At 31.9% G+C, this 22844-nt stretch overlaps 2 protein-coding genes across 5 annotated transcripts; one reads left to right on the plus strand and one right to left on the minus strand.

Annotated features, from left to right (window-relative positions):
- Positions 1–581: 581 nt before the first annotated feature.
- On the minus strand, positions 582–3901 carry LOC130716162 (uncharacterized). Of its 3 annotated transcripts, none has more exons than XM_057566365.1 (6): positions 3345–3901; positions 2048–2580; positions 1877–1935; positions 1496–1594; positions 1195–1371; positions 582–981 (listed from the first exon to the last, which is right to left on the minus strand). In XM_057566365.1, the coding sequence occupies exons 1-6, from the start codon at positions 3821–3823 to the stop codon at positions 940–942; spliced, it is 1389 nt and encodes a 462-aa protein (XP_057422348.1). In that variant the 5' UTR covers positions 3824–3901; the 3' UTR covers positions 582–939. The 3 variants fall into 3 exon arrangements, with proteins under 3 accessions (XP_057422348.1, XP_057422346.1, XP_057422347.1); XM_057566363.1 differs by having other exon boundaries at positions 2048–2592; positions 3345–3893; XM_057566364.1 differs by lacking the exon at positions 582–981 and having other exon boundaries at positions 1014–1371.
- Positions 3902–6306: 2405 nt separating this feature from the next.
- LOC130716164 (putative hydrolase C777.06c) lies at positions 6307–13462 on the plus strand. 2 transcript variants are annotated; one of them, XM_057566367.1, is made up of 10 exons: positions 6307–6534; positions 6619–6754; positions 7129–7256; positions 7543–7690; positions 7783–7888; positions 8719–8777; positions 10003–10038; positions 10119–10228; positions 10412–10473; positions 13269–13462. In XM_057566367.1, the coding sequence occupies exons 1-9, from the start codon at positions 6386–6388 to the stop codon at positions 10467–10469; spliced, it is 930 nt and encodes a 309-aa protein (XP_057422350.1). In that variant the 5' UTR covers positions 6307–6385; the 3' UTR covers positions 10470–10473; positions 13269–13462. The 2 variants fall into 2 exon arrangements, with proteins under 2 accessions (XP_057422350.1, XP_057422349.1); XM_057566366.1 differs by lacking the exon at positions 13269–13462 and adding an exon at positions 10647–10763.
- The last annotated feature ends 9382 nt before the right edge of the window (positions 13463–22844 follow it).

Consider the following 22844-nt stretch of genomic DNA (forward strand, 5'->3'; position numbering starts at 1 on the left):
ACTTTCTAGTATATATAACTTTCAAATAAATTAACACTAGCCTACTTTGATGACCAATCATAACCTGTTAAAAATCATTCTTGTGTTTCGTAATTCGTTGCTGTACTAATTAGTATTTTCCCCCTTTTTTTTGTTACAATTGGAATAGAAGCATTTTCCCTATCTAATATAATTTTTGCCATGCGGGTTTTTATATTATTTCTCAATAAAATAATTCAATTTTTTTTCCTAAGAGTTAACGGGGATGGCTCTTCCACCTCATGAGAGGACTTCTACCCATTTTGGGTGGATCTTCCCCCTCTTGTCCTCTTTCATGGGGGCTTTTTTATCCCTTTAGGTAAGATTTTTCCTTTAGTTGTTTTTCTCATGTTCTTCTTCCTCCTTGAACCACTACCTTTCATACTCCATTTCTCTGCCATCGCATATGAATATTTCCCTTACAATTTCGTTTTCAATCTCACCTCTTTTCCTCACAATCTCTTCCTTGGATTTTGATTTCAATCTACCTCTATATAGCTATGTAATGGTGAGGCTGAGCTGCTGTGATTTGTCTCCTAGGTAGAAGCTCTGGCAGAGCCGACTAAAGAAAATTTGAGGAATGGATACATAAAAGTATTGGAAACTAATTCTTGTGTCCAGTCAACTTATACAAATAAAATACTAAAACCGATCAAATAACTTTAAGTTAACTACTTCAGAAATAATACCTACTAAAGCACCAAACAACAACCATGATACAGACATAAACAAAACCGAAGATCCATCAGTAAGACAGTAACTATTTGTACAAAGGAGCTGATGTTTCCAAATTTCATGTATTCAACTATATCTGCTGCATGTCAATAAACACTTCCGTTCTCCCAATCTCTAGCTTGGTGTTTGTCTTCAAACTTTCAAGACAAAACTGAGTTATCAAGAATTAGAGTCATGATCTACTGGTTAAAAGGAAACATCTTGAGAAATGAATGCAGCCCAAGCATCCTGTTCAGACGTGAACTTAATTTCAGCATAGATTCTCAAATCATTCATTGTTGCTTCAAAGAAACTTACAAATAAACAAACAAGAACCTTATCCTACTATGTAAGGTTGCATCACCGACCCATATTAAAGAGATATCGGTCAGTTTTATGTTGGCTACCGAAAGCCTAACACAACCTTAATCGTTGAATACATGATGTATGCATTTTACCTACCTGGAGAATGGAGAAAGCCTTCTCTGCTACGTGCTTTTGTAAGAGTGTTGCTCCTTTTTGCTGCAGTTTGTCTGGATGCAGGCATAACCTTGCTTTCTGAAAAGCCTTCTTCACCTGTGAGCTTTCTATGAGACTCATAAGAGGAATAGCATTCCAGCCACTCTCATGCCAAAGAATCTGGTAATGAAAACATACAACCAGGTCAAATCTCTTAAATATATACATCAAATGGTATGAAATTACAGAAAAAATTCATAAACTGCAAGGATTAAGAAATCAACAACAGCAAAGAAGACCTTACATGATGCAGTGTTGAAAGCAGTAGCCGGATGTTAGTTTCCTTGCCAGATGACCACAATCTTATATCTCTATCCAACCTCTCTGTGTCTGTCTCTAGCTTCTGTGGAAAAATCAGAGCTATGAATCTAAATCTTTATTCTCAAGAAAAAGAAATAGAAACAAAGCAAAATCCTAATAGGAATTAGAATCTTTACATGGTATGAAAGTTCTCACTGCTTCAGAAGATAGATAAATAGTTTAGGTAGAATGCCTATTGCACAGTCTTCAATTTTTATCCCTTCTAATCACATGTTTTCTTTAATAGTCTAATTTGTTTTATTTTATAGGTTGTTTTGATTACACCCCTGATGCGCTTATTTACGCTAACCAAACACAATATTACCTTTGGAGGTTGAACTATTCCAATTTCATCTTGATGACATTCACTTGCATCTGGGCTTCCTGCATTATATGATAAAATACAGATATGAGGTGTTTGCTTTTGCTGTTTCAGGAACAAAATATGTGAACTTTGGCTAAGACTTTTTATTTGTTGATTGGGAGAATCGTTCACCTATTTCAATAGTTTGCTCACTGCCATCATTTCTCATGCTTGATTCTTCCTCAGAGCTTCGCGATTGAAACTTCTCTTTGGCCCACGCAATTGCTTCATCAATGGATGATGCTTCACAATCTTCTCTTCTGAGGTTGGAGTTTACTTCTATGACATAGGAGCTCATAATTTCATCTTCATCATCACTGTCATCATTATCATCACCCTGTTCTATAATATCATGAACTGAACTTTTTGCCTCAGGTTCTTGACAAAGCGAAGAGGCAACTGAAATCGGGGAATTGAGTTCCCAATCATCAACGAACGCATTGAGGCCTTGATATGAATTGGAATCTAGACTAATGGTTTCAGGGGATGAGACTCTTCTTGAGAATCCCAAATGGGGGCTTTTGAAGTTTGCCTTGTATTCATTATCCTGATACTGAATTTCAAATGCCTCGGCATTGCATGGAAAATATGGTACTCTTTGTTTACTAGGGCAATCCTCAGACATCATAGTTGATGAGTTCCATCTCCATTGGACATTGATTGGCCTGTAGCAATGACTAAAAGCTCTCAGAATTCCCATTATTGCTTTACCATAATTTCAGTCTCAATAGAATTCAACAAAATTTACCTTATTGTGGAAATTGGAAAGCCTATGTAGCTCAATAAAGCATCATGGGACAGCCAAAGCCAAGCACAACAAGCATTGACAATGAAATGTTTGCCATAAAATGGTTCTACCAATTGCTAGAAGCTATAAGCTAACTCAGGGCAGTGATTTGTAACTAACATATTCAATATCTCTTACTTTATCAAGCTCTGCTCTATGTAATCTAGTAGTTACCTACTTTTAAATCTTCTCTAATCAATGTTAATATAAAAGCCTTCTTCATGTCCAATTAAAAGCACATCACTAGCGTCCTAAGCAGAGTTTTAAATGGTTGCTTGTAACTACAATTGTGGCCGTAACATAAGGGTTTTTAAGTCACCGCAACGGCATCGCAACTGGAATTACGTCGCATCAACTCGCATTTATCTGTAGCTTCATGATATAACTGCAACCGCAATCGCAATTTAAAACCTTAGACATAACTCTTATGTAAATAGGAAAATACTCTTACTATTTTGTTTTAGCTAGAAAGAAAAATGGAAATTCAGTTATTCTTCTCATTCTATTCAGTTGTTCAATTCCGCATACAACACTATAAAGAGAAAGCCAAGAAGAGTATCACAAAGGGCATAACTGTCAATTAGCAAAAACAGTTGGTCTTATAGTTTTGTTTTCTTCTTGACAGTTACAATAGTAAAGTACCTCAGCTTTGAAGCAAAAGCAGACAGTGCCACGTCATCTTCGACCGTCGGCCGGCGAGGGCTTAGCTCCTCGGAGCTCAGTACCGATGACGAATTCGCCATTGACAGCGACCCCGACCGCTCTCTGGATTTCCTCTCGTCGTCCGACACGAAGATGTCGCTGTAAAACTTCTCCTTCCTTGCCGGAATCCTGAACACAGGCAAGGTCCGGCCACCCTTCATCGCCGGAGATACGAACTCCGGCTGCCGGAAAATTCCCTCGTAGAAAGAGCCGGAGCTCGAGAATTTGTGCGCGAGGAGGGTTCTCGGCGGACCCCCAAAGACGTCGGCGAAGTCATCGGCGTCCACCGGTTCCGAATGGGCGACGCCGGAGCCGGAGAAGATGGACCCCTGCCTCCGGGAAGATGACCGGTTCTCCACCGATCGCCGGCGAGGGAGACCCCGCATTAAGCCTATGCCAATTCTGCATGATTCGTCCATTTCCGGCGAGGTTCAACGGTGCAGTTGCCGGAATGTTCACCGGAAAAAACAGAAAAAAAAAGTTATTGTTTGATATGGAGCTTACTCTTACATATATAGTGAGAGTGATGAAATAGCAAAACACCAAATAATAAAAAAAGTAAAAGAATAGAAAAAGTTTGCAGAAATTAAAGAAAGGTGATTGTGAAAAAGTTATTGATTGACTTTTGCTCTTTTTATTTCCTACTAGACTTTATCTTCCAATTTGTATGATGTAATAGACCTATATCAAATGGATTATTGCTATAGATGTTAGAAAAATAGTTTAATTTTTTTACCATAAATTTGTATAATAAAGTTTGTTTTATTTTATCTGCATTGGAGTATATTATAGAACTCATTTGCAATTAGAAAAAAAAAAGAGTTTACTAAGCATTATTAGACATTAATTTGTGATTTGTTCATATCCTAGCATTATTTTTGGCTTTCTCTGAATGGTTAGTGATAATTGAAGAAAAATGCATGGTGGGATATATTTGCTTTCCTTACCTGGAAAGTTGCATGTGCTGCAATTGAAGTCCACAGAGACATCATGATGAGGGTTGTGTTTTCTTTTACTCCTTTTTGCACCTTTAGATTTTCTTTTCGGGTAGGGCATGGGATTCTATGTGACCCTTTCGGTTGTAGAGTTTGTGCATGTTTAGTGGAAAATCATAGTCAAATTCAAGGTAAACAACAAAGGAAGTTGTTTTTTATTTTTTGGTCGAAGAAGGGAAGTTGTTTTTATCCACTTTGATTTTGACTCACATGATTTTTCACCGTGTATATAAACATGCACTTTGTAAGTCCTGATTTTAGAGTGTGTAAATTTAAATTTCAGCAGAAGAGTGTCAATTATATATATATATATATATATATATATATATATATATATATATATATATATATATTCATTCAAGAAGAACAGCATGATTAAGTATCCTGAGATTGTTGCCATTAACAAACGTGAGGACTGTGGATTTGTGTATGGTAGAAGAAGAAAAAGTAAGCAAAAGTATGGCTAGGGAAAGGATTGCTGATACCTGAAAGGGGACAATGCATAGCATGCCTTATTTTTTTCATTTTAGATCAGCATTACCCTGAGTCTATAATCAATATTTTTCATTTTGATGTTAAACTATCATCAACTAACCGAGTGGTCTCAATGATTCTATGATTCTATCAGGTTTTCTATTTTTAAATGCATATAGTGCAGAAGATAGACTTGTGGGGTTTACAAAATGCAGGGCCCCATTTTTTTTAATTGATTCTTAGGATTACAACATGTGCATTTAGCAGTATATAGAATCATTTTTAATGTCAAACAAATCATCCATTTTTTTATCATTGAAGTGAGTTTTATCACTCTCAACAAATCTTTTTCTATACATTCAACCAAATTTCAAATATTTATCAGCTTGTTTAAGGGACTCAACTATCTATCAACTGTGTCTGAATATTTTCTTACCTAATTATATTATGAGGTGGTCCAAAACATCATTCAGACATCAACTTAGTAACCCTAGTGCTTTGTGTGGTATAGATAAGGAGAACAAGCCTAATTACAGATGATGCAAGCATAATAATCATAAGACTAATGTTGAAAGTTGCTACAGAACAGAAGGGGTAATGATATATACACACCTCTTTTTTTATACACTTCATTTCCACCTATTTTTATTTTTATCTCTCTCCTCTTATCATCTATCACATCTTATACTTTCTCACTCTTACTTTTTCTTTTCTTCCTATCTCTCTCTTCCTCCACCTCATTCCACCTCATTTTGAGGTGTGAATAAATAATTATTGGAACAGAAGTCCGCGTGCCATTCATGATCAATCACCAAAAGCTAACATCTGGCCCATTTCCATCTTGTCATATCATGGAAAGATAACATTAACACACTAGAGAGTCCTCAAGCTAAGCTGTATATAGCATGATTGCATCAATTTCATTTTTCTCAGAATGAATTTTAAGACTAAGAAACTATTCAGAGAAACTTTTCTTTAGAATTGATTTTTATTTTAAAATCAATTCAAGAATGATTTCTAAACAACAAACATGTATAGTCCATTCCATGATAAAATGTCTCTACTGCTAATTGGTTAGTGAGTCTCACAATTAGAATGGTTACTTTTCATCATGTCAAGAAAAGCTAGCATAGTAGTGCTTGCATGTGCTTTGTACATGAGTATCAGGTAGTCTTTACAATCATGACTGTTTATATGTTGATCTTAAAGCACCACTCCTTCGAATGTGCCCGTTATTTTTCAAATTAATTGTTGCAATCAAAAGTGAATTTGCATGAAGTTGATGCTTTCTACATTTATCACTGAGAAATAACATTTTTATAAGGGGTTTTTAAATAATAACAAAATAATTGTCTTTTGCAACGGAAAGTCATTCATCACAAAATTCTTGTCTTTTGCGACGGATTTATTTCCGCCGCCGATGACCATATCCTCACTCTACTGTTTCTTCTTTTCCACTGCATTGTTGCTCCAACTCAAGTCAACTCTGAATCCATTTTCTCTTCCATTTCCATGGCAACCGAATCGGCATTGATATTCCTAGGCACTGGTTGTTCCAGCTCCATTCCCTACACAAGGTGCCTCATTCGCCCACCAAATCCACCATGCCATGTCTGCACACAATCACTCACTCTTCCACCTCTTCGAAACCCTAACTACAGGTCCATTTTCTTCACCCTCTCTCAATCATATCACAAAAATGTTGCAAATTCTGATTTCATAGTATTGATCATTGAACTTCACAGGTGCAACACATCCCTGTTAATTGATTACTGTCCAAACGATGCCACCCACAAATACATATTGATTGATTGTGGGAAGACTTTCCGGGAAACAGTGCTCAGGTGGTTTGTTTTTCATCACATTCCCAGAATTGATTCCGTGAGTCTATTTACAAATTTGTGTATTTTTGTTTCTGGGTGTGAAAAAAATTGGACTTTTCATGAATCTGAGCTTTTTGTGCGTGCTTATAGCTATATAGCAGTGTTGTTAATGGCGTATAGCGTAGCGTAGCAGCAAGCCCAAAAAACACTATTTTGAGAGCTATTGCGGCGCTATAGCATCAAATAGCAGACAATAGTGGAGTAGTGGTGAACCCCAGGGCGGTACGCTATAGCGCTATTGCGCCGCTATAGCGCGCTATTAACAAGCCTGCTATATAGTACCCTGCTATGCATAATGTGGTGGTGAATGAACTGGAAATGAGGGGAGTCATTGTTGGAGTTGGAATTAATTTGGTCTTGGTTGAATTACAGATTGTTTTGACTCATGAGCATGCTGATGCAGTCCTTGGATTGGATGATGTTCGTGCTGTGCAGCCGTTTAGTCCCACGAATAATATTGATCCCACTCCGATATACTTAACTCAGCATTCGATGGATAGGTACATCTAATAACCTTCCCCTTATTTTATTTAACTTGTCTGATATATCAAATATGTGCAAGTTCATGGTACTCTGTTGATTTATATGTGCAAGTTCATGTTGCTATCATAAGGAAGTTATATACAAGATTGAATTAAATAGTTTCAATTTTGTGTGCTTGTATGCTTAGAAAAAATTTCTGATTACAATGCAAATCTTATGTCAGTAGTATTTAAATTTCATTTGATTTTATGGATGCGTTTTGCTTTGGAGAAGTTGATTTCTTGTTTTATGCATTTGCAACAGCTTGGAAAAGAAGTTTCCTTATTTGGTTCCGACAAAACCCAAAGAAGGACAAGAAATACGAAGGGTTGCTCAGTTTTGCTGGAACATAATTGCTGAGGATTGTAAACAGCCATTTGTTGCATCTAGCTTAAAACTGATTCCTTTACCAGTTAATATTCACCCCAAAACTTTTCATTATTGGTACGAATGCAATAACCCTTTTATAGTATAAGGACTCCATTGCTTCATTTCTGGATATAGGTAATGCATGGAGAGGATTACATCTGTCTGGGCTTTCTTTTTGGTGAGAAAAGTAGGGTGGCTTATATATCTGATGTTTCACGGATACCAGCTAGTACAGAGTATGGTGCGTTTTGAATTAGTCTGTTCCTGCTTGCACATACACATTACTTCATTAGTGCTATCTTAAAGTTGAATGATAATTGATAAGTGGCAATAAAAGATTATTACTTATCTATTTGTTTCAGTCAAATGGTTTGAATTGAGAAGTTCTTTTAACTTTTTTAATAGCCATTTGATGTTAAAAAATGGCATGTGTCTGTGTAAAATGTAAGAGCAACATAAGGTAATGTTACTTATGTTGGATACAGTTAAGACAACTATGAAGTACCCTTGATTCCAAACTTCAAATAATGATAATTGCCCTGCTATTTCTTTGATGAGGAAGATTAGGCATCGACTCTCTTTCATTATGGAGCTCAATGTTCTTTATAGTTAAGACCATTCTAAATTGCCTTTGAAGCTGTGAAATAGTGCAAATTCAGCAAGCTACTTCTACCTTCTATCCCCAATGTTACCCTTCTCCTTTTTCAGTCATGTTGTAAGTAAGCGAGTAATAATTGAGAGGTTTTTGTTTTTCAACTATCTCACATCTCACACTAGTGTGTAAAGAGGGAAGGTGTGATATTAACCATGAGGGTGATAAGAAAATAACAAACAAATTACTCATGGATGTTATATGATCAAGATGAAGTGGTAAGTAAGCATTATTTACTTAAAACCCAAAACTAGAACATAGAACTGATGAGTAGCTTGACTTTATGGCCTTGTCTCCCTCATTGAAATGATAGGACTATAGGAGAATAGTTCTTGTGAGAAGTTTATACATTATTGGAAAACGCTCCAGAGAAGTGTGCTTATTAACATCTAATAGTAAAATGTTCTTTGTTTTCACAGTTATTTCAAAAAGTGGAGCTGGACAGTTGGATCTTCTTATATTGGATGCGTTGTATAAGGTATGTTCTTTAACTTTCAATTGTTATTGGTACGTAGATAGTAAATATTGTATTCCATGTGTGTATGTGAATTATGATACAGAACTTAAATAATATACCTGACATAGCACTGAGTGTTGTCCTCATGCACTAAGGACACGAATGCCCTTGCACTCAACTCAACACGCAGAAGTATCCAATATAGGAATTTTAAGGAAAGTGACTGAGCCTATGATGCATTATTCCTTTCAGTATGGATCTCAATTTCTCGGTTCCTCTAACAATCTCCTACGATAGTATTTTGCCTACTAACAGTTACTGGAAGTGGTTCTTTGTCAGGTGTTCTTTTGTGTGGCTTTATATGGTTCCTTCTTTTGTCAATTTGATATTTTGAATGATTTAGTGTCTTTATCCAAGAGTAAATTGTTTCATTGATTTTCTAATACAAGACAGACAAGAGGCAGCACATCTGGGTTAACAAGTATAATGACTTGATCAAAGAAGGCCTAATATGATTGACTGTCTGCATATTTTCTGGACCTAAATGCATTAAACTCGTGGTCACTTAAATATTTCTTCTACCCAGATATAAATCCAATTGTCCTTCATTGTGATTTTGTACATTAATATAAAACATCTTGAACATAACAAATAAAACCTATTCTCATTTTATTATTGTACTTCAAGTCACAGAAAGATAATTTCAGCCGAAAACACATGTAAGAATAAACTTAAATTTTTGGTTTGTAGCAGAATGATCTGGAAGCAAATTATTTTTTTCCATTAAGCCATTGACTTTATCAGCTTTTGGAGCTGAACTTGAAGCTTGTTTTCACCAGTTTCTCACTCCACAATTGTGATTACTAAGTCGTTATGATTCTGGTGCTCTCAATCTTTAACAAACAATTACTTTGGTATTTTATGCACTTGTTCCTTGCAAGATGCATAATGATTGCTATGAGGGCCTTTAGAATATAGGTAAAAATATTTAAGGGAGAAATGCACAAAATGTGTCTTTTTAAAAAATATGGATAACAAAGGAACACCAAGTGGTGATTATGTGCAAAACTGTGGCTATTTTTCCTTTATGATTAATAGCTTATCAGGAATCCCTTTTCTATATTTAAAAAAAAACACTTATCTGGTTGATATTATGTTGACAAGTTTTTATGATTCATATTTAATGTGATTGATTCTAAATCGCATTCTAATGTTGGCATTGATATTCTTCTCTTTGTTACCACAGACTGGATCACATAATGTTCACTTTTGTCTTCCCCAGGTTAGTTCTGCAATTTACAGAATGATGTTTAGACTTACTATCTTCCTGATGGAAAAACCTGATCATTTGTTATTTTACAGACTCTTGAAACTGTAAAGAGGTTGTGTCCAAAGAAAACCCTACTAGTTGGTATGAATCACGAGTTTGATCACCACAAGGACAATGAGTTTTTGATGGAGTGGTCCAGAAGGTAACCTCCATCTCTCATAGTAGTCATAACTTACTCATAATATACAGTAGGTTATATCTGATCCACCATACCCATATTAACAGTACTATGTGAGGGTTGTTCAACTATTTACCTCAGTGCTAAACCTTATGTTATGGATTTTATAGCAAATTACAGAGTCGTTTCTTCTATAATGTTGCTTAGGGAAGGAATATCAGTGCAGCTTGCTCATGATGGTTTGAGAGTACCCATAAACTTATAATAAGGTAATATTTTTGGACCTGAACCTCCATTTTTCTGATCAAAAGTAGTTTTCAAAGCATGAGACTGAGAATTATTCAATAAGATCAGTGGCTTGCTTTCTTTCTGATGTCTCACCCTTCTTTCTGTTGTTTTTGTTTTGTTTTGTTTTGTTTCTTATCTTCTATGTTTTGTAAAGTTTGTATGAATAAATTGTGGACTGAACAGCATTGCTTGTCTGAGAGGGTGAACAATGGGTTGCTAGAATATTGGATAGGATATAAAAATAGAATGGACGGAAATATTTTAATTTCAATTGCTCTGTATTTGGAATCATTATTATAGAGACTTCAGTTGATTTAGTCTACAAATCAAGCTCCCTAAAATCCAACCAAATTTGAGTGAATTTCTGCGTGTTTACAACCAAAACTATAATGATTTCAAAATATTAAATAAGTTCATATCTTATGACCTACCAAACAACCGCTTAGTGCGTGCTAACCATGTGACGATGAATTAGTCTCGCAGCTACCTACCTTGGTAAAGACCTAAAATTGATTAATTTAAATTTTATAACATCCTTTTGACCAAAAAAAAATCGTTAATAAATTAAAGGTTAAATTTTTCAATTTTTAATCCTTACAATTTAATTTTTTTTTTAATTAAATCTTTTTCAACCCAGACACAACCTTTGATTGAGACTAACTCATTTAAGTAGCTGAATCCAACTCCAAATTATAATTAATTCTTTATGTGTGAAATGGAGAGATTAACAGATAATCTTTCTTTTTAGTCCCACTTTCAAGTAGAGCTTGTAACATCCTCTACTTTGAATTGAAGATAGAATTGGGGATAGAGACCTAGGTGTCAAAAGCTATAACATGAAGAGATGTAGGAAGGCATCATCATTTAGAGTTAAGGATGAACACGAGGAAGAGGATATAAATATTGCAGCTGTGTACATGATGAATCATAAAAAAAGTTAAAAAAAAAAAAAAACCCCCAATAAATCCCACAAGCAAGCATGTAACACAAATGGATACTCACAATGTTTCATTTTTTATTTTTCGAAATAGGTCATTTTTGTCAATTTTTTAGCCGGAGATTATGCTAGGATGGGCTGGGCTTAAACAGGATATGTTGATATAACATTGACAAACCAAGGCCCCATAACCCTTTGGAACTTTTTTTTGCCAAACCCCTATTTCTATCTAATGAGCCTCTTCGGAAAAAAGTTAAGGCCCCAAAAGAATATGGATGCAAAGGAAGCCTATTAGCGTAAAATATTAAACATCTGGGATGATTTATATACGGGTGGTCTCCACTAAATGAATCTAAGATAGACTTTGATACTAAATAAGAATTTGGGAGGCCCAACTCTACCCCAAAAGTTAGCTCAAGAGATAAGAATTGTCTTCTCATATATAAGGACTATATTGATCATGCCTCTAGTCAACGTGCGACTTCTCAACAAAGCACTTGCTTATGTAAACAAGAAGAAGCAAAGCCTCATTAGTTAGGGACATGTGTTAAACTATATTGTCATTTATGCAAATCAGATCCTTAAGTAGTTAGATCAAGGATATTGAAAAACAGTTAAAACAACTTTAATCCCCACTAAACAAAGGATTTTAATCTATATCATGTTTTTTGAACAAAAGAAAACTATACCATGTTTGAGTTTTTGATTAAAAGCTGATTCTCAATTTGCAATTGAAGCTTGAATTTACCCGCCATTATTCAAAGCAAGCAATAATCGATCTTTTCAATCATTTTAACCCATGGAGACTTTTAAGGGCACCTTTCAGTTGGTAGCTCTAGTCTATTCTCTTTAGACATAAGCTTCATTTCTATTAAATAGTCGGGCCATCCTAATAATGATTCTGATTTTGAAATCTCCCTATTGTAGATCATTAAGATTTGTCTTTCTTTTTTATAATAATGTTGGCAAAAGTTTCTAAACCATCATTGACTTCACAGACCACCACCAACTAAGCAAAATTCCTTATTGCCTGACAGGAAGGGAATTAATAAAACCATGAGGAAGACCTAAATTGCTTGATTTTTCAAATATTAGTAAAGGAGAAACAATCAAATGGGCCCAAAATCAGAAAGCTACGACTTCTTTTTTCCCCAGTCAAAAAAACTGTTTGTTTTACATTGGGACCCAATAAACTTAGTATTCTCTTTTGTGAAATTTATTCCCATCACAAAGGTTCCACGTGAATTCTTTCTTTTTTGAGTGTGTTTTGACTTTTGACAGCAATAAACCTCAACTTAAAGCAAATGAATGATCTTTCTCTTTTTAGTTATGCTACTACACTTACCATATATAAGAAAATAGTATATATTAATAAGGTTTTGTCTAAGTTACATCCCTTCAATTAAATAGGTGATCGGCCGGTATTTCAAAATAATTTGTATATTAGTTTTGTCTTTAATTAATGACGGAAAATTGCTATCATTAATTTTTGTCACTAGTTAGTGTGCAATATTGTTGGCGTAGCACTTGGATTAGTACAAAAAATTTGTGCTCGTGAGGAGACTACAGAGTTCACCCGTTACATTAGGCTAATAACATAAGTTAATTGAACATCATCCACATCTTTCACCATAAAAACATCATGATATTAGGTGTATGAGTTCATTTCACTTATATACTACTAAACACTTGCATTTTTGTATGTTGTGCATAGGACTTTCTCATTCGCACTTAATACTCCAATATTCTTTTTAAAGTGCATGTGAATCAATTTCATTCATCTATTATTTTTTGTAACTTCCCTCAAGCGTAACACTTCACCCATATCTTGTATTGTAGGATTTACACATTAATCGGGCACACTAGCTTTGATCACCACATTGCTAGGAACCTAGGATGTTATTCGATATAAGGAGTTGGCCATTCGGACCGCAACATCGTACTTGATAACATAGTTAGAACATACATAGACTAGTACGTACAATCAACTTGTGTTCGTGAGGGGGCTAAAAATATCACCATCCAAGACTAAGAGTACGTCACAAGTTAATTGCAGACAATGTTTTTCATCCAAAACCTTAAAGTATTTGATGTGTGGATTTTTAAACGTATGCATTATTCAACACTTGCATTTTCGTCTAATGTGGGATTTTTTCATTCATACATGCATGACACTTCAACACTTCCCTTCATGTTTGCCCCTTTGTATTGGTCTTTTTAGTTCTTAAATCTTGTTTATAGGCAATAGGGTGTTACATGTTTTGCTTAATGTTGAAACTATGATGAGCTCTTAAACAAGTGTTTGTGTAATTCTTTTAAAATTGCTTATGATTTATTTATAAACTTTTAAATTTATTTTCATAATTTTTTAATATTAATTTATAGGTAAACTATCTATTAGCTCATTAATTTAATTCAATAAACTTGTTGATTTCGGATTATCTAAATCATCTATGAGAATTATCTAACCTATAGTTTTTTTTACAGATGTACCACATTTTTCCAGATGGTATTGCCTTTTTAATTTTAAGTAATTTGAAAAATCCAAATTTAAGATTTGTTGTTTTATTCCTCAATAAATGTTGGACCTCCTTGTTTTAGTTGATATTGACATTCATTTCTGAAAAGCTAAATACGACAAATTTTCCAGTGAAAATGTTTAATTTTTTTAATAGACTACACATAGCTTTTAAAAATATAAAAAAATATTCCAGTGAAAATATTTCTTTGACATTTTCTAATTTTGTATTCCAAAATATTGTTTAAAAAGAAAGAAATTTACTTTTATCTGGCGAAAGAGATATTCCCCTAACCTTAGCTATATCAGATTGGAATTTGATTGAATTAAATTGAATACCTAATTTGCTTCACCCAAAAATAAGAAGCAAAATATAACACGCTCTTAATACGGCGCCGTTTTCTATAGGCACGTGTACAAAGTGGTCAAACATGTAGGCGAACCACACGTTCACATAGCCAAATGGATGAAAAAGAAGACCAATTGGTCAAAACCGTAGTTAAGGACATGTTTCATACACGTCATGGCTGGCCCTTCACAATGAGAAGTGAGAACACACCATGTGAACGAAGAAAATGATACATTTACACCATAATTCAGTTTACAACATTAATAAAATGTGAGAAATGAGAGATATGATTCATTTTTGGCGGTACGTTAAGATGATCACAAGATTTAATATTCGTCTGACGGCCTAAAACTTTCACAATTAAATGAGTATTATGTTAATTACTTTGAATGATTAAAGCAAAGATTTATCTCGTCTAATATAACTCAAGTGTAGTCTTTATCTCGAAGTCTTTTACAAGGATTTCATTGAGGTTTAATGAGTCACTTACATGTCTTACCATTGATTATAATAAATACAAGTTTAATCGTTCATTTACATAAGCATTAATCATTTTTCTTCTATAGTTTTGAAATTCTGTCTTTGAATTAGTATATGAATATTGTTTAAGCTCCACCGTGTACATGATTATCACTATCAGAAGTCAGAACATTTGCCTAAATCCACCTGAAGTTCCATTTCTAAAAGAACATGATGCATCATGCAATATGAATGGGAAAAAAAGAGTTATGAAGATAAAAAATAAGTGAAAATGTGATTGAAAAGAAAGTGTTGGTATAAAGATATCAAAATTAATGTGAAGGCCACATTAATCCTCTTATATTCCCCATCAACTTTTGTTAATGAGTTGATATGATTAACAATAATTAAAAACTTTCTTGGGCTCCTAAAATGAGCAAATAATATAAAGTGCAAAGTAAAAAAATCAAATAGGAGGAATATGTAGGACCATAGATCTCGATGAAAACAAACAAAAAGTAGATGACCTTCATATGCTTTTTCTGTAATTCTGTTGGGTTGTGAGCTTTTAAAGTTTTATTTGATTGATCATGGTCATGGATAATGTTGAATATATTTTCTCCGGGAGACAGGGGAATTTAAGATAATGTGATAGAGGTAAAGAGGATGAAGAGCAAATTCAGTCTGTTCTACATTTTCCTTTTTATTGAGGGGAATGATCGGATGAGCTTGGCAATGTCTCATCCCCAAGTGAGGTTTATACATAGAGGTAAAGTGAGAGATATAAGTGTATTAGTGAAAATAAAAAATTAAGGTCCAACTAGCTACCAATGCAACACTGAGTTTGAAGACATGTTATTCTCACTTTTTATTCTTAAGCTTTTTATTCATACTCAACATTGTTGATATGCTCATAGGAAATGGAAGATATAATTAATTTAATTAGTATTTTATCTTCATCATCGGTCTTAACTCCAATGACTTCTGATTCAAAACAATACTATTTATAGTACAACTTCATATTATTCGCCATGCATAAATTATGAAACAAAGCTACTTCTTTAACATTTGAGATGTCATATGTTTGATATAACCGATCGAGTTTCTTTCAAAAAAAATTAGCCCACAACATATTTGTTCATTCACAAGAATATTCTTAACCAAGCAAATGAATTGCACTTTTAGCACTCAAAATTCTAGTTCTTATCATTTCTCATGATGTAGATAAATGGTTGAATGTGTATCAATTATACCACTTTTCTATTTTATCTATTTATTATTATCATACTTATTCATAAATATTTATTTTTTTAAGATAAAAGTGACATTTTATACAAATAAACTCTTTTATTTTTCCTTGTCTCTATTCAATAAAAAAAATGAAAGTTTATGTAATTATTTCTCTTCCTTTTCTCTCTTTTATTTCGTTTCATCATATATACTTAACAGCCTATAAATTTAATTTTGGATTCTTCTCTTTTAAAATCTCTTTCTTTCTACTTATTTTATCTCTTCTTACTTTCTCTCTCAAACCAAATAATGTATTAATTAATGATGAAACTATTTTTTCAAACTAAAATACAAACCGATATTGTGAAAGTGTTTTCTAGCTTCACCATTATTACTTTACTAGTATTTTGACCCGTGCGATGCACGGGGGATTATTTATTTTGTGTGTATTTTTATCTAAGTTTGTGTTATTTTGTTGTTTATTGAAAAAAAAAATTATGAATTAAAAGAATGAAATTAATTTTAGATATAAGGAAATAAAGTTTTGAAAGTTTCTCTTCCTTGATGAACGTGTTTGCTTTTATTTTGTAGAAACTCAAGTTTTTATTATTATTTTGAGTTTTGATTAAAAATGTACTCACCACTACGTTGCATAAGAAGTCTTTATCTATTCAAAATAGCATCACTTAAATACTATCAGGGTTTTTCCAAACAAATTCTACCATTGAAAACTGATATGATAACTGCAAAGTACTCAATTGTATAACACACGTCCTTGAAGGTATCATAGAAGTCGTTTGGATGCAAATAAAAAGCACTTATTAGAGTTTATTTAGTGCTTTTTTTAGTAGAGAATCTCCAATCTCTAATAAGCTCAAATAAACAGGTATCGAAAGAAATTAATAGTAACTTTATGTGTGCCCTTTGGAATTTCTTAACTCATGAGTCAAATAATGATAAACCATTAAACCTTTTTTAAATAGTTTCGAGATAAATATAAGAAGAATATAGCATGACACTTATATGAGAACTAAAACTGTCAAATAGAACTTCAAGGAAAAAGGGATAGTGAGGGTTATATTATGCATAGATATAATATTTAGTATTAAAATCACTGCCTTCAACTTTTAATTATGGCTAATATTAATTATTATTTTATTTACTATTCAATAAATCAAAACTCATTATATGTGTCCTTTGTAATTCCATAACTGATATTAATCTCATTATTTGGTGTGGTTATTTGGTGTATAACTAATATTAACTATAATCTTAAAAAAATGGTGAAAGTGAAAGGGTTAGTCCATATTTATTCTGACATTCATATCAAATTTAATGTTAAAACTCCTAAAACTCCCACCGTTAGTTGTTAAATATTATTGTTAATATTAATTAAAATATTATATAAATCAAATACAGTTTATCATGTCTCATGAAATTCTATAACTAATATTAAATTTTTTATTTAGTGTGCAACTAATATTAATTAAATAGAAAAAAAATTCAGTATGGGAAAGGGTTGTGAATTGCTAAAGTTTAATATTAATATTAATATATTATATGAATCTAAATATGTTGTCGTGTCCTATGAAATCTTGTTACAAATATTCACTTCTTAAAGGCTAAAATATTAATATTTCCTGTAAATCCTAAGTAACTAATCATATCCTTTTGAATACCTACGTGTTATTAACCACATATTATCCATTAAATTTTTCAATAAACACATAATATGATATCAGTCACATGTAACTGAAACTTTTGTAGTGCAAAGGTTATTTTTCTATTCATCATTAAAGAAGAAATTATTTTATCTTGTTATTATGATCATGAATGTGTTGTGTGGTTTTTAAATTAAAAGATCAACATTAATAAATTATTTGGAGTTTATCTAAAATTTATGTTAAAATTTAAAACTATCAAATTTCAGTTTTTAGGATTAATATATTGTATAAATTCCAACTAATTAATGATGTCTTTCAGAATTTTTAACTAATATATTAATCACTAAATTTTTCAATAAATATAATTTAACCACACGTAACAGAAATAAAATTTTCGTTCTTTTTTAATTTTAATATTACATTATTATTATTTAAATTAAATTAGTTTTGAATTCTATGTTTTTTATTTTAAAAACTGACATACCAATTTTATTTTATATTTTCTAAATAATAGTAACCACATGTTATTCATATTGTAGAAATGGAAAAGTTTTTGCCTCATAAAGTTCTTTATTTTTGTGTCATCATTAGACACTTTGAGGTGAGATTTGAATTTAACTAATCTTTAAAGTTTTAAATTTTTTAACTTACATATTGTTCCTAAATGATATTAATTCATAGTATATAACCAATATTTTGATGCTTATATTCTTATTTTTAAATATGTTAATAAATAATAACATTTTAGTTTTATAACATACATTTTCTAATCAAGTTTGTTTGGGTAGTGGTTTGACACTTCATCCTTTAAGCAAGTGGTAGAGAGTTTGAAACCGATTTTTGTAAATGGAAAAAACTCTTGCGTTGACCGTGGAGCGAAAGATTGGTCTCACAGCTGCCAGTTGTTGGGATAGCTTGACCAAAACCAACAAAACTTACATAAATTTTTAAAATTCAATGATTTACATGTAGTGGAAATGATTTTCAAGCCATTGAATTAAGTGGTTCATTATTAAGGAAGAAAGTTTAATATTGCTATTATAACCATGTATGTGTCCTATATTTTTCCATGATGAATAAACTAATTAATTGTTTGGAATGTTTTGAAAAACTATGGACTTTTCTTAATAATTTATATTTCAAAAATGAAAGTGATTCAAATGAAACCCTTATAATGGAAAGAGTTTTTTCACTAAATAAGAATATTATTTATAATGTCATTATAACTATTAATTTTTTTTAAAATAATAACTATTTAGTTGTGCTTTTTCATTTTAGTCTTAAATTTATATTATGTTATAAAATAGATATTTTATCAGTATGTACTATTACAATTTACCAATAATATAAATAAGAAGATACAATATACCAATGAACTTGAACATTAAATCAAATTCAAGTAAACTTTCTAGATGTAACATTGATTTAGAGTAATTCAAATTGATACACTTGTTGCTTTAACATTTCCCAGCATAACTACCCCTTCTATATATATCTTCTATAATATGCTATGCATTATGGAGACTTTTAAGCCACCAGAGTTCTCAGTCTTCTTCAAAGAGTGTACAAAATCTTGGAAGTAAGGTTGAGTTCGTCAACCAATGTCTCTTTCATTTTTCTCTAATCCACACTTTTAAAGATGTGTGTGTCTATGTTATAGTTGAACATCTCCTTCTTTTCGTGGACCAATAGAACAAATCACCAAAAGTGTTGTCAAGATTAGAAAGATATATGGATGAGAGGCTATGGTATTAAATTTTCAAGGGTAAAAAAAAATAAGAAGAGTAAATGAATAGATACCATAACACGTACATGAAGCAATCATAACTTGGGAGCTTGATCATCCTCATCACTCGTATCATCACTGTTGCAGCAACTACTCCTTCATAGGATGCAATTTCGTAGTTAATTCAATTTGTTTCTCAAATTGTTCACCTATGGCAGCAAAAGCTCCTTCATCTTGGTTATTTAAACCAAATTCCAAATACAAATTTATTTTTGTGTGTGTTACAAAGACATGCCAAAAAATGTCGCAAGTTGAGTCCTTACCCAACAAAATAACAATTTGTAAATTCAAGTATGAATGTTTTAAAGAACTACATTTTAAAGGAAGGAAATACAAATTCATTAGTTACCTTTCAAATCATGATTCTATGCACATTTGTTCTTTTATACTAATCTCATTTATCCTCTTCTCCACTCGCATAATTTGAACATGAAATTAACAAAAACTAAATCATGATATTTGAAAATAGAAGCTCAAGAGTTGATAGACCCGCAAACTTTTTAAAAAATTGGCAAAAGATAAAGAAAGGATGAAATAGAAGGAAAAAGTAAAAGATACAATGAAAGAGTATTCACCATTTGAGAGTTTGATCATGCTTGAAAAGTCAATGATCAAATCTACTTTAAACCAAATAAGAAGCAAAAACAAATGGGGAAGAAAACCGGTGAGAAAGTAAGTATCAAAGGAGTATTTATACCTCTAGTTTCAGATTTGAAGAAGATTAAAAGTCTAAAAAAACTTAAGAAGATTGAAGGTCTCTTAAAAAGTACTTAAGATCACATATGAATGAGAGTATTGATTTTTACAATTAAGCTTAGTTAATGTATTTGGGAAGATAGAAAGACAATGAGGATGTTATGAAACAGACGGTTGTGATTGAATATAAGAGAATAAATTGTATTTTTACTAAAATAACCATAGTCAAATTTTTAATACAGTGCAATAAATAATTGAATTACTAATTTACCCTTAAGGTTGCAAAAACTTCTCTTTTATTAGATATATAGATATAGATAGATAGATAGATATAAATATAGATATAGATAGATATAGATATAGATTAGGCACATGTAATACTTTTATACTTTTCAATATTAATAGCATATGTTTCTAGAGTTTTTGCATCACGCAAAAGAAAATGTTGGAATTTATCAGTTTGTGCATGGTGTAAATGTAAATTAAATAAAATTCAAAGGCAGTTGGGTGTATAGCATGGTCCCATATAAATGAAAATGGATTAGGTGATGAATGTGGTCAAATTGGGCAGAGTGAAAGGAAGAGAAGGAGGAGTCACATTATAAAATTCCGAACCCTCCAGAGAAGACTCTGAACCCCTTTGGCTTTTGTGTCCTGAGTCCTGACACATGCACTATAATTTACTACATATTCCACCCTCTCAAATAAATTAAAAATCAGAATTAAAATTATGCACCTGCGTTGGTGGATGTGTTTCTCAGAAGTATCTTTGACCGACCAAAGAATATATTCATTGCATATATTACTTCATTTACCTTTATATTTTCAATTATAATTATATTACCCTAATCTCACAAAAATTAATAAGTAGTTGGACTCTTTAAATATTTAGTTAAAATTTAATACTTGAGCAATGTGTTGTATAGAGAAAATTTTATTAGAAAAGACTATACACTTATATAATTTCAAGTTTGGGAGGATTAATTAGATGAGTGTTGGTTGTGAGATATTCCCTTATAATAAAAAAAGTGATACTAACACATTGTTTTAAACATGTCTCTAACATACTTTTTGTAATTGATCAACTTTTAAAATATTCAATATATTTTTCTCTCTTTTTAAAAATTGTGTTGGATTATAAAAAAAATCAATCACATGTTCATGTTGAGTGCATGTGTGTTCCAAAGTGTATTCGTAATATTTCCCACCTTATTACTCCCAAAAAAAAACATTATTTTTCTAGTTTTCTTTCCAACCAAAATTATCCCAATAGTTGTTAACTCTTCGTCCAGGAATTTAAGCCTTGTCTTTTTTTGAATGTCTTGTCTTTATCAATGTTTTAACTTGTTAATACTAATGACTTCTAATTAAGAAAGCTATTTCGGGCCGAGATTAACGGAATAATTTGTAGCCTCCTTTTGAACTCTGAACACCGACTAGTTCGTATAAATTAATCAGCAAATAAACTATTTTAGGAATGATTATGTTATCCCATTTTAACATATAATTACTAAGTCTCCTCTAATAAAATTGAGTTAGTTCAGAAAAAAAATGTTATGTGTCTACCACAAAAAATTTAAGATTTTAATTCAAGTTAAATAAGGTTTTGGACTATGTATAATACACTATAATTGAAAATAGTTCATTCTCTAAGCAAAATTTGAATTTAGTTCTTACTATATAGAATTATCTGGTTTTTGTTCATGTTGAATGTAGAGATCCGGTGACCTTACCACATGAGTCTTACATGAAATTATCACGTGTTTAATAAAGATCACATAATTTATTTTCTTTTCCTTAAATTTTATTTTTCCACAAAGTAACTCATTAACTCCTACACCAACCCAACTCAACTTAACCCTAACTCACTAAATAACCTAATCTCAAACCAAATGTTCGATGATCTTTTCCGTTTATTTCTTTACTTTTGTAGTATTTTTGGTGATGAAATTATGACCTACTATTACTACTAGCACTAAAACAGTTACTATGCAGAGGATATTGAAAATCCACACTAGTCTTGATCAAGTTCACTGTTCCAATCTCGAAGGCTGCGTAAATTCGCTTTCATACTCTGTCCTTCTTGGTTGAAAAATACAGTTATAATAAATAGAAAGAAAATGATGGGTTGATTTTTTTTTGAATGTGTATAATCAAGAAGAGGAAAATAAAAAGTTAAAAAATGAAATATACGCTAATATGTGATATGATATGAAAAAAAATTAAAAAAATGAAATGATCAATGAGATGAATTAAAATATTTAAAAAATAGGATTGACAATGAAATAAGTTAAAGAGTATGTCAAAAAAAAAAAAGTTAAAGAGGCTTATTTCAATTGTCACGTACACCTTGCATTAAAAAAGTTAAAGAGGCTTATAACAAGAGTTGAAGGGGAGAAATAATTGGAAACCAAAAGTATTTAATGGTAAAGTATATATAATTGCTTTAAAAATGTTTAAATAAGTAATAATTAGTAATGAATGCATGTTAGCTTGCTTATAAACTTCACTTTTTACGCCTTGTATATATGTTTTTGCAAGAGTTTGAGGTAAATTTCAACTTAGCCAATGAATATTCAAATAAAATATTTGAAAAAAAAGAAAGAATTGAATAATGCAAAATAAATTGATACCATTTACAATATTTATGTACAAAGTTTTGTAAAATAAGCGTTTGTTATGGTACCTTATGTTAGATCAAAGGTACAGTATC

The sequence above is a fragment of the Lotus japonicus genome, chromosome 4 (genome assembly GCF_012489685.1).
Source record: "Lotus japonicus ecotype B-129 chromosome 4, LjGifu_v1.2".
NCBI lineage: Eukaryota > Viridiplantae > Streptophyta > Magnoliopsida > Fabales > Fabaceae > Lotus > Lotus japonicus.

What these genes read in the sequence shown, in the direction of transcription:
- LOC130716162 (XM_057566363.1), bottom strand. Translation starts at nt 3,823, where the DNA reads ATGGACGAATCATGCAGAATTGGCATAGGCTTAATGCGGGGTCTCCCT. An exon ending in GAATAGTTCAACCTCCAAAG is followed by an intron (nt 1,595 to 1,876) that starts GTAATATTGTGT and finishes ATTTTTCCACAG; the next exon opens with AAGCTAGAGACAGACACAGA. An exon ending in AGGCTTTCTCCATTCTCCAG is followed by an intron (nt 982 to 1,194) that starts GTAGGTAAAATG and finishes ACGTCTGAACAG; the next exon opens with GATGCTTGGGCTGCATTCAT.
- LOC130716164 (XM_057566367.1), top strand. Translation starts at nt 6,386, where the DNA reads ATGGCAACCGAATCGGCATTGATATTCCTAGGCACTGGTTGTTCCAGC. An exon ending in ACTCAGCATTCGATGGATAG is followed by an intron (nt 7,257 to 7,542) that starts GTACATCTAATA and finishes CATTTGCAACAG; the next exon opens with CTTGGAAAAGAAGTTTCCTT. An exon ending in TAAAACTGATTCCTTTACCA is followed by an intron (nt 7,691 to 7,782) that starts GTTAATATTCAC and finishes TTCTGGATATAG; the next exon opens with GTAATGCATGGAGAGGATTA.